The sequence below is a fragment of the Tauraco erythrolophus genome, chromosome 1, assembly GCF_009769465.1.
Source record: "Tauraco erythrolophus isolate bTauEry1 chromosome 1, bTauEry1.pri, whole genome shotgun sequence".
NCBI lineage: Eukaryota > Metazoa > Chordata > Aves > Musophagiformes > Musophagidae > Tauraco > Tauraco erythrolophus.
This window is the reverse complement of record NC_141465.1, coordinates 17411230-17422648: the sequence shown is the minus strand read 5'-3', so window position 1 is coordinate 17422648 and position 11419 is coordinate 17411230. Positions and strand designations below refer to the sequence as shown.

The following is an 11419-nucleotide window of genomic DNA, read 5'->3' as shown; positions in this document are numbered from 1 at the left end:
AAGGAACGGTAACACTAAGTGCACCTACACGCGTAAGTGCTCACGCAGAGGCCTCGTGTGAGGTCAAGTGCCGGTTGCTGGAGCAGCGTGCCGGTTATGTGACCTGTGCCTGGGTTATCCCAGCCTGCGAAGGAAACAAATCAGGGTGTTAAAATAGTCTGGTTTCTGAGGAAAAGAACTGTGCAAGAGTGGACGGGGTTTTCTGGTTTTGTATTTTTAGTTAACAGAGAGACGGCACTCTGAGAAACTGAAACAGCTGTGTATAGTATTTTTAAACTGTTTTTAACAAAGTGTTTTTGGAATAAAACAAACGAAAATGAAGTTTCGCTGGATGTGTCATTGCTTAGTCAGAACCATACCAAAAGCTCTGGCTACCCCCCAGCTGTTTGCCAAAGACGCCGAGGTGGGTCTTCCTGTGTTTTCTCTCTCACACAGTGATCTTTAGGGTGTCTCTGCTTCCAGTCTCCTGTGGCAGTGGCTGGAAACTTCCTCCGGGCACTCGCCTGTTACCTGCGGACTTTTTCAGTCCGGTTCCTTTGGGGTTTTTTTCCGCGTAGCTAAACCAGTGCCGACACGTTACTCTGGGCAGAGAGGAGGCGGCCGTCGCCTCTCCCTGCGGCCCTCGGTGCCGCCGCCGCGGGCGCTGCGCTCCGCCGCGCCGCGCCGTGCGGTTCCCCCGCCGGGCGGGCAGGGGGCGCTGCCGCGCCCGCCCCGCGCTGCCGCCGCCGCCGGCGGGGAGGGCCATGGCGGAGGGGGTCGGCGCTCAGCCGCAGTTCGGCAGCCCCGCGCCGCCGCCGCAGACGGGCTGGGAGCGGCTCAGCGAGCTCTGGCGGCGCGAGTGAGGGCCGGGCCCGGCTGGGCTGGGCTGGGCTGCGCAGGGCTTGGGCTGCGGCGGGTGTCGGCAGGCGCTGGGCCCGGCGGTGCCCGCGGGCCCGCCATGCCCGTCCCGCCCGATCCCAGCCCTGCTCTTCCTTTGCAGCGAGCGGCAGCGGTACCCGGAGGAAACAGTGAACATCGTCAAGTCGGCCTTCACCGGGGGAGTCGTCGGCTGGTTGTACGGCGGCCTGCCCGCCTTCCACCAGGCCCGCAAGTCCTTCATCGAGGGCAGCCACGGGGAGCTCTTCCAGAACCGCGCCGACGCGGTGGTACGAGCCCAGCGCGGCCCCGGCCCGGCCGAGCCCACCCGCGAAGGCGGGAGCCCCGCCGGGGAGGGGGGCGGTGCACGGTGGGGAGGGGCCGGGGCTCCGTCGGGGGAGGGGGGTGCGCTGGGCATCGCCCGCCGCTGCAGGGACCGGAGCGTCCCCGGGTATCCCCGGGGAGCCTCCCCAGAGCCTCCGCGGGCGTGCGGGGCGCGGCGCCGGTGACGGCTCCGGCGGCGGGAGTTGCCCTCGGAGGCTGCAGTGTGTGGGGGCACCGCCAGAGTCCGTCCGGGACCGAGCGGGCTGCGTTAGCGCTGTGACACGTGTGACACGCGGCGCCGAGCGGGTGCCCGACTTGGGTACTGATCGTGCAGAAAGACCAAGGTGCTGCCGTTAGGGTGTAAATGTGCACATCTGCCTCGTCAAGGTGCCGCCCTTAGGGTGTAAATTTGCACATCTGCCTCGTCAGTTGCTCGGTAACTTAGCCGCTCCGAGTTACCCAAATTCTGCACGAGTAACTTAAAAGAAGTTGTCCCTAGTTACAGGAAAGGTTGGTAACAACGCTTACCGTCCTGTTAAATGGCTAGTCACCGTGTTTGGAACAGTCTTTTGGCTTTTAAACGTTAGCACGTCAGCAAGAGACCTCAAACTGGCATTGTCCTCTTATGTTATTAATGGGAGTTATTTTAAAGCAGTTTAAAATTCTTTTAGCTTATCGCTATACCTCACAACAAAGAGCATTTGTGACGTTTTATGGATTTGTTTGAACTTTTAGGGGTTTTCTTCAATTAAAATGTTGGTTACCTAGATTATTAGGAAAAAAAAAACCTTTAAAAATCTGCCTAACTTTACATCGTTCACTATTGAGATTGGGCCCACGAGGTAGTGGCCAGCAAAGTATCGGTGCCGGGCTCCGCTCTTTCCTTCTGCTTACTCTTGTGTATCTGCATCTGCATTAAGCACTTACACCACAGGCACTGGAAGAGAGAATTTATTTTCTTTTATGGTGTTGTCTGGAAATATTTTAAATTTTTATGAAGCTTCTGTTTATCACGTCTTTTAAAAAGCCGCTTATTGCCAAACTTTTAAGCACCAGTGCTAAACTGTAGAGCTTGATGGTTTCTTAACATTTAAAGTAGGTGGTTATTATTTACTTATTATGTCATTATTTATTAATACTTATGAACTCATAACAATGACGGAACTAGTTTCTAGTTTGCTCCCCCCCCCATTCTTCTCCTTGCTACTCTACTGTATTGTCGTCAGAAAGCTCTCCCTGTACCCCCAGGTGTGTTTCGGCACCAGAATTAGAAAGACATTACAAACTGGAATTAATTCTTGGTTGTCCTGTTGGTGGCTGGGGTAAACGTGAGTGGCTTTCCCGCTGAAGATGGCCGACTTGATTCCTACGGGTCAGGGTTTTATCCCCAAGTGATATCAGTCCCACGACCTGCTGTGAATACCCCACATTGCAGCAGGCTGGTGGTGCTGGCGAGGTGGAGCTGGGCTGTGACCTGTAACCTGTCTCCTCTCTCCCCCTAGCAATCTGCGCATCGGGCTGGTCTCCGGGGTTTCATCCGCTACGGCTGGCGCTGGAGCTGGAGAGTAGCCACTTTTGTGACAATATTCAAGTGAGTGTTTCCTGATGGTGGTGGGAGAAAAGCTGGCTTATGCTTGAGCACTAGTGGCAAGGAGCCCTTCGTGCCAGCAGCGCTCGCAGCTCCTTGAGGGGCTACTGGTGATTGATGGAGGCTGAAAGTGTTGTGTTAACAGTGAGTCTGATTGATAAGGTGTGAACACAAAGAGGATTTAACCTTTTGTAGTTATCCCAGAGTTCACATCTTCTAATGAACCAACACAAGAGCTAAAACTGGAAAAGGCCTCTTCCTTACGTCTAATCCGTGCTGTTATTGACTTGAATACTGCTCTTCCTTGTACTTGACGGCTGCTTTCTGCTTTTGTTTCCTCTCTTTTTTTTTTGCTTTTTTCTCTGGGAGAGTGTTACAGTGTGTTGGCTGTTTCTGGAAGAGCTTTCTATCTCATGCTGATTTTTCTCCTTTTAGTTATGTCTCATTACTCCTGGTTTTGTATATACTGGCATTACTCACAATTCCTTGTTCTTGTCCTCAAATGCTTGGAGATGATCGTCTTGTTATTAGGCAGTTGCTGAACATCAGACCTGCCAGTTGTATGTACCTCTTTAGGCCCTCAAATTCTTCCTGCGCGCACAGCCATCTCAGAGATAGCATTCTGCTTTCCTGATTTTCTCCCTCAGATATGTCAGTGCTTTGCTGACAATATAGCATCAAACTAAGCATGCTCTTCCGAGTAAAGCCCTTTTGAACTAGGAACATCTCCTTCCCTGACATTCAAAATGGTAAATCTGTGTGTAGTCCTAAGCCTGCATTGACTATATCTGCAGGTATGTTCTGTCTAAATTCCCCTTCTGCTTTTAAGGTACCAGCAGTATTGAACTAGCATTATTTTATATTTCCATCTCCCTAATATTTTTGTTTCTATCTGGATTTCTTCCTTGATCTCTCTTGGTTTCTTTGGCTCCTTTTGGTCTGGTATCTGTTCTTAGGTATAGTTAGCATACTGTTTGCTTTCTCTCCTGGAGCTTTTGACTTCTTTAAATTTTCCTGGGCATGACGTGTAACCTCCTCATCTTCCACCAGGTGTCTACCCCGCAGTCAGATCATCGTGCTTTTCTACCATCCCTTTGTAAAAGACGTTGAAAGAAGATATTTGCCCCAGAGCATTAGTTGCTTCTGTAAAGTCCAAGTTGAAGGTTTTGTCCCGTGGTTGTGCGAATTCTGAGTTTCGCAGTATAAAACCAAATTGTTAAGTTTTACCGTGTACAAAAGCTGGGGTGACATTACAGCGTGGGGAGGAGAGGAGGGTCGCTGTTGGCTTGTGGATGTCATACAGGCGGTTTGCCAAAGCGCGGGGGAGGATGTGGCTGCTGAACTGAGAACAGAGAGTGTTTTGGGCCTTAACTGATGTTTTTGGAGGAGATGGTGTACCTACCCTGGTGGGAAATCTCATGCTGCAAGAGTAGGTGACCCTGCTGACATCCTGAGTGTGACTTAGTTCTAGTGGTGGGGACTGTCTACATCAGGCAAGATCTTACCGACACCCGGATACAACTTCTGGGGGTAAAGGCGCTACGTCAGGACTGACCGACTGACAGGACCTTTTCATTGCTCGGTTCCTTTTATCCTTGAATATATGATGGAAAAAAATATCTGTGATTAAAAAGAAAAAGAATGTTCCAGATCCAGGCTGGGAATCCTGGTATTCTCTGACTGTGCAGCTGCCTGCAGTAAAGTCACAGAAAGCAAGGCACTTGTGGCTGGTGTGTGTGCACGTGGACAGATGGGCAACAGGGCAGTTAGAGGCACCCTGAGGGTTGGCTTACTGAAATCCAGCTTTATTTCAGGCTGTGTTTTGCTACCTGTCTTTTTCCATGTGCGACTGCTGACTTCTTCTGTGCCTTATCTTTGCAGCATGGTGAGCACTGGTCTGTCTGTGTACCGCAATAAAACCACCATCGGTAATTTTGCTTCGGCAGGAGGTAAGACTGCTGTATCTTTGGGTACTTTTCTCTTTATGAGCCAGGGTCATAAACGAAAAAGCATAAGCAGAAATCCATCTCTCTTGGATTCGGGCAGGTCTCTAGCTTCTGTGCTCCTGGGTTTTGTTCCCTGTTCTACCGACTGCTGTTGTGACTTTGCCCTGGTTTTTAACTGCCTTTATTTGTAACGGAGAGATATTGCTACACTTTTGAAACCATTGGGCAGTTTTGTGGTTACCAGTTCATCTTCATACTACTTGCTGGAGCTTTTTGGGTGAAAAATGCTTGTGTAGGGTAAAGGCAATGCTTGGTGCTTAAGCTGCTCTCATAACCACCTGTTTAGCAGGGAAAGTATTTCTTGTTTCCCCTCTTTATAACAGTTCAGTGCACTGTTTATAAGATACCCTTTTCATGCAAAGTTTTGCATGTCCACTTTTGAAAACAAGAGTCCAGTTAAATGATCTGCTTGTTCGGTTTCACAGGCTTTATTGCCTTTTCAGTTGGATGCGTGTTTTACTGATCTTTTCTGCCTTACATGGCACCTACTATTATTAGCTGTTGTTGAGTAGATACAAAAAAAGAACAGGGGGGAGGGATCATGCTCTAGCCTGGAGAGAGCTCCATTTTACTTTCATAGATACTTTTACTTCTTAGCATTTCTTGGGGAGTTTTTCTGAAGCAGAAGGAGCTTTGTGCAATGTTTTAGTGCAGAGACCACAGTGACTGTGGGGTCCCTCCCGCTGGACACGGCACTTGGTTTCTGCTCTGTTAAAAGTCGATGTCAGCTCATGGAGAGGCTCCCTCTGTCTCTGTGTGATGGCTGGTGGGGGGCTGTTTGTGGTTTCAGTGGGTTTGTGTTTTTAGCCTTCACAGGAGCCCTTTTCAGAATGCACTTGGGCCTGCAGGGACTGGCAGGTGGCTTCGTGTTCGGAATGGTGTTTGGGTGAGTCGTGACTGCTGCCTGTGAGTGATTGAGACACAGCTGCTCTTTAAGGGCATTTATTAGACAGTGGCCCCACGCACCAAGCCTTCAATCGTAGATGGGGCTATAGAAGCTTACCTTCTCTATCTCTCTTGGGACCTCGTGATGACTTTTCTTCCAACCTTTGAACTTTTCTTTTGCCTTCTTTTTTTCTTGATTTGTGCTTTGCTGCTTCCTCAGTGATAAGTACTTGGCACTCTCAATAGAGCATCTTACTTGCTGCCATTTGCTTATTAGAGGAGACACTAGCTACTGTTAAGCAGGAAATTACGAAGATGGGTTATAAACATGTCTCCTGTCCCTCTTCCTTGGTGTGGTCAGTAATGAGCCCAATGGTTATGTGCAGAACAGTTGGACATCAGTTTTAAGGAGCTATGTTTTCTATGGGTAGAGGCAGGAATGTAAGAGATACAGCTTCTGTGCTCCCTTCTCAGCTTCGTCAGCAACTGCTCCTATAGCAGCTCAGAATCCAGACGACGCAGAAAGGGTGTTGGATGTCATGATGACACCTTTTGAAGAAGGGAGCACCCTGGGAACTGCCAGCCCCCAGGTTAGGAATCTGTGTAAAGATTTTTTTACAAAGTAGGCTCCATCGAAGCCAAAATGGGCATCAGCAGCCATTAGGAAATGCTGAGGAAGAAACTGCATGATTGGGCTGCACAACCCAAGGCTGTAAGGTGGCCCACCTCTTTGTGTATGTCTTGCAGTTGTGTATCTCCTAAAGCTCCCTGGGGCGTGGAGGAACCCATGGTTCTCCCTCAGGGGCTTTGTCCATCAGGACAATGACCTCTTAACTCAGGAGAAGTTTGACTTTTAAAGAAAAGCTGGGATTTCTTCTCAAAGTACTGACTTGTGAATGTCCTCACAAATGAATTTGGGGATCCTGCCTGGACAAGAGAATGAGAATGAGCTTTATATGTGCTACTTAGCACTGTCAGGATGGTGTCAGCTGTGGGCATGCCTGGAAGCAGCATAGGGAGCTTTAACAGTGAAAACACAAGTACCTCCAGAGCCAGACAGAAGCTAAGCAGGGGTGTGACTGTCTAAATTATGGCTTAGGAGATCTACAGGGGTTGTTTGGGCACCTGAAGTCCTTCCACCCCTTTGCCCTATGTGTTCCTGTCAATGAGTAAATTAAAAATATGTTATCGAAGGGGCTGCAGTGAGTCACAGCTGAAGACAGGCTATGTTTGGTGGCTGACCCTAGAACAGGAGTACCTTAGTCTGTGGTGTGGTGTGGGTATTGGGAAACAGCATGCTCCACTGATCTGGTGGCTGGCCCCCGCATGCTCTTTTTGGTGATGCCAGTAAGTTATTACTGTTGTGTGTCCCCTGGGTGACTTGTGACTTTTCTGCTTCCTCCTCTAGGATCCCTGCAGGGGGCCTCTTGGTGATGATGCAGAAACTTGCCGGTGAGACCTTGCACGAGAGGAGAAATCGGGAGCGCAGGGAGCTGTATGAACAGAAGTTGGCAGAGTGGTAAGGAACAGCTCTGCCTCTTCCAGTCATTGACTAGAAGTGTGTCTAGGTCTGTGTGGTTCAAACACGTAAAGAAACCATGACACACTGGGTTTTCTAAACCTCAGTTCTTCTGCTGTTCAGTTTCTGGCGTGTTTCACATACCAGTTTGAGAACTGCTGTTTTGGTCTTCCCAGGGTTAGACGTTGCCGCTTGTTTTGTAACGAGTTATTTTGTTCAAAATTCATGCCCTGCCTGACCCAGTAACTCTGCATCTGGTTTTCGCTTTCGCAGTGGCTCAGAAAACAAGCGGGACCATTATTTCTTTACCAAAATTGAGAGAGGCCAGAACCCTGGCTTTTCCTTCATTGCTGCCTTCTTTCCATCCCTGTTAAAGAGAGGAAAGAAAAAGGACAGCTGGAGGCTTTGGGGAGAAAATTTTGGCTATGACACTGGTTGCGTGAGTTACTATATGACTCACAAGTAGTGCCAGTTCTAGAAGAAACTTTTCAAGCACTGGGATTCTGCAGTGATGCCTCTGTCGGAAGGATACAGGCATAAAATTACTTTGCACTCTCTCTTCTCTCATTAGGCAATCCAGGCTCAGTGTGACTGAAGTCTTAGGTGAAACGGAAAGCAACACCCAGGGAGGACCGCAGACGGAGATAGCAGGAGAATCTAGGAGCTACTGAGTCTTTCCCAGATCTCCGTTGTAAGCAGCTACAACATATGTTGATTCTGCTTGTAAAAGGCTTCAGTCAAGGGGTCATGGAGGTCTTGTGTGAACGCAGTTAGATCCTGTGTACTTGTGAAAAAGCATTTTGCTGAAAACGTTGTTCATGGATGCATTTCAATACACAAGAGCTTGGAAGGGCCAAACCTCTTCCACCTGAGAAGGTGGAAATGCAGACTCTGCAAGGCTAGGAAGTGTCATCTCTGTTTTGGCAGGGGGTGAGGGCAGCCCCAGAGCCTCTTCTAGAACCCATTTCACAGCTGAAAATGTCCAAACCGCCAGCAATGTAGAAATTTTCAAGGTAAAGGAGCCTATGAATAGTTTGGATACTAAAGGTCCCCTGATTCCAAAAGCTATTTATGCTCTGGTGAAAGCTGCTCTTCAGACAGCACCTGAAGAACTTGCTATCGAAGCACAGTACGGGCAGCACCACAGTAAGCGATTGTCCTCCTCTCACCATCCGCCTCCCACAGCTTGACTTGGCCTGGCTGGGACCGATTCTGTTTTGCTGACAGTGGTTTCTTCAGGCTTTTTGCAGAAAAACACGCTTGGTTCCTACAGTGGTTGGGGTATTTTGCAATCAGTGTTGAGGAAGGGTGGAGGAGTTGGGTATGATATGGAAGACATGTTTTGGGTTCCTCAACAGAAGTGTGGTTGAGGGGGTCACAAAAAGGACGACTTGTTTCTGGTGGTGATGATGATGGAAGAATTGGCACTGTGGGTGGTTTTTAACAACAATAAAAAGGCCTCTAATTTCATTTGAAGCTTGGAAATCAGGGGATTACCTTTGGGGGAAATGTGGTTCAAGACACTCAATAAAGCCATCTAGCAGTGGTATTTTGTGTTCATAAGCTTTTTATGTTAGTACAGTATGTATTTTATGTTAATATACAGTATTTGCATTAGAGAAATGTACTTGAATGATATCCCACGAGAAGAGCACTATCTAAGATCCAGCCAGTGAGCAATGAAGTCTGGTGGCAGTGTCAGACATTCCTCTATCTGGGCAGTAACAAAGACAAGAGCCAGGAGTGGGCCAGCTCTACCAGAGATCAACTGTGAAGTCATAGCTGTTACTTATTAGTAGGGCTGAAGTTAATGTGATAAGGGCCAGGTGGCCCATCACCATTTCCCTCAAAGCAGAAGGTCAGAATTCTGGTCTCCTTTCTTTGTTGGAGTAGTTTTCTCCTATTAAAGAGAATTACATCCAGGCAGGGGGTTCAGGCCTCCTTCCCACAAGAAAAGAGTAGTCAGTCTGTTCTGATTGAATATTTTCCTCTGTTGCAGCTGATTACTGTTGATTGAAATATGAACAGTCTATTCCACAGAGCACGTTCCACCTACCCAAAGCAGATTTTTGGCACAGCTTGCTTCGAAGAAGGTGTTGTGTTTTCTGACTTCTGAAATGAGCATTTTATTTTTTTAAACACCTCAGTGTAGTTCATTTTTCCGTTGAAGAAATATGTGTGTTTGGGGGTTGCCATCAACCAATTTCAATTTTCCTTTTCTGTGTGTAAGGAGGTGAAGGACCTGAATAAGCAGAGGTATGGATATGTCTCTCCCCCTTCCTGTTTTAAGCTCTGCGTGCATTGGTGACAGCAGTGTTACTGTCCTCTGCCCCCTCAAGAAACAAAACAGCAGACCTTTTGGAGTCACATTTTTGCCATTGTGGTTACACAGCGATGTTTTACCTTTTTCTTTTTTTTCCTCTCTCCTTTTTTTGCTGTTACATCCCCACCCACTATCCACACTTTTATCTGCACAACAGTTCTGATTACGTTTAGCTGTGTCATTGCTCAGTCTTTTTTATCTCTATTTTAGAGGCTATTTGATGTGATGTCTGAAGAATACTAATTTTCCTGTGTCTATGACCATTGTTGCAGGGATGTTTTTCCGTGGGAGTGTAGGCAGAGCCAAGGTGTAGTGGTTGTGTGGATTTTCTCTCCGTGTAAGGAAGGAAGAGCTGCTAGATGTCCTTATGCTGCACATTAGCCAGGGGAAGTGGAGACTTCTAGCTACACACAAGATTAGCAGCCATTTCTTGCTCTGTTTCCTGCTGAATTTAGTTCCCTGCACTTCCACATTTCTTGTATTCAAAGTCACTGTCCAAATGGAGAGTGAAGAGTTAGTTCAGAGCTTATTTTTTAAATACAAATGTGAGGGATTCTTCACACCCTCACTCCCTCTCCCTCCCAGCAAAAGCATAGCACTGAAGTTCCCGGTCCTCCACTTTCAGGGTAGGTAGCACAAGTAGCAGGGGTACAGTGAGACCACCTTACACTGGATTTTGCTTTTCAGAGAACGTCCCTTTTTGGGAGGGAGAAGGAAGACCCATCGCAAACTTAGCATCATCGAGCACCATGGCTGTGCTGCTCAGTTAATCCCTGATAAATTGTCAGACATGAGGTGTGTGGAAGTTACAGGTTGGGTACCTGAGTGCCATTTTGTCATTGCTGTTGAGCACACCAAACAGAGCTGTGTCTGGATGCCAGCTGTACCTGTTACAGCTTTGTCAACCAGCTGCATCACCTACCTTGATGCCACACAGCCTGCGTTTTTAGCAGCTGCAAAGTGGTGTCTGGGGCTCACGTGAATAATTGAAAGGCTCTACCACTTCCCAGCACGTAGAACAGACATCTTTTATTACTGAGGAAAGGAAACTGAGTTTACAATTTATTTTTTAATACAATTAAAGAGGAACCCCGGGAAAAATGTTACATACAAACTACCTGTGATAAACAGAGCAGCTCACCTGGTACAAAGACCCAGATATTAAGCTGAAAAGGTCTCACAGAAACCATTTGTGTGCAATTCACTGAATACAGCATAAGGCAAAGAGAAAACCTGATTCATAGTATAAGTGCTTAAGGAAAAAATAAACCAAATAACCTGCCCGTCAAGAATATAAAACCAAACTGATGCTAAAGGTATTTGTCAGTGAAACTTTGTTTCCTTTAGAAGGAGTTACTTAAAGTGTCACAGGAGTCTGTGATGATGTAGAAAGGTTTGGCACAGTGCAAAAGACAAACCTCCAGGAGGCTGTGCAATCATCTGTCAGGAGCAGAAGTAGAGCATGGGATAGCTGGAGGGAAAACGTCGTGCCGGTACAACTGTCAGAGCTGTGGTGTGGTTGGTAAGGTGGAAATGCATCGTGGTTATAGCAGGGAAGGAAGCACAATGCTGAAAATGAGCCAAGCAAATACAAAAAGGGTCTTCGGCCTGCAAGAAGTTAGTAGTTTGTGCTGGAAAGAACAAGCATAGACTGAAAGAAAAGGAAACTTGAAAAGTATGAGAGACACCATTGCCCATACACCAAGTCCTGCAATAAGGTCAGGCTGCTTTTTGGAAGCACTGCTTTCTGTGTCAGCTATGTTCTGCTTGCAACCAGAATGGACAACTGCAAAGAGTATTGTTTCCTTATCACTCACCTTACCTCCTTTTCTCTGTCAAAAATCCCTCCATAAGAATGCTCTGAAGTTCCCATTTCACTTCCTACAATGGGAAAGCAGTAAAAAAGCTGATGGGGCAGC

General features: G+C 47.6%; 1 protein-coding gene across 1 annotated transcript; it reads left to right on the top strand.

The window, feature by feature from the left end:
- Window positions 1-743: 743 nt before the first annotated feature.
- Window positions 744-8712, top strand: TIMMDC1 (translocase of inner mitochondrial membrane domain containing 1). Its single transcript, XM_086631127.1, has 7 exons — window positions 744-838; window positions 980-1145; window positions 2682-2770; window positions 4649-4716; window positions 5581-5659; window positions 7067-7177; window positions 7749-8712. The coding sequence occupies exons 1-7, from the start codon at window positions 744-746 to the stop codon at window positions 7846-7848; spliced, it is 708 nt and encodes a 235-aa protein (XP_086487253.1). The 3' UTR covers window positions 7849-8712.
- Window positions 8713-11419: the final 2707 nt, after the last annotated feature.

Excerpts from the sequence above, each read along its gene's own strand:
- TIMMDC1 (XM_086631127.1), top strand. The coding sequence starts at position 744 with ATGGCGGAGGGGGTCGGCGCTCAGCCGCAGTTCGGCAGCCCCGCGCCG. Across the intron at positions 2,771-4,648 it reads ACTTTTGTGACAATATTCAA|CATGGTGAGCACTGGTCTGT; the intron begins GTGAGTGTTTCC and ends TTATCTTTGCAG. Across the intron at positions 7,178-7,748 it reads GAACAGAAGTTGGCAGAGTG|GCAATCCAGGCTCAGTGTGA; the intron begins GTAAGGAACAGC and ends TTCTCTCATTAG.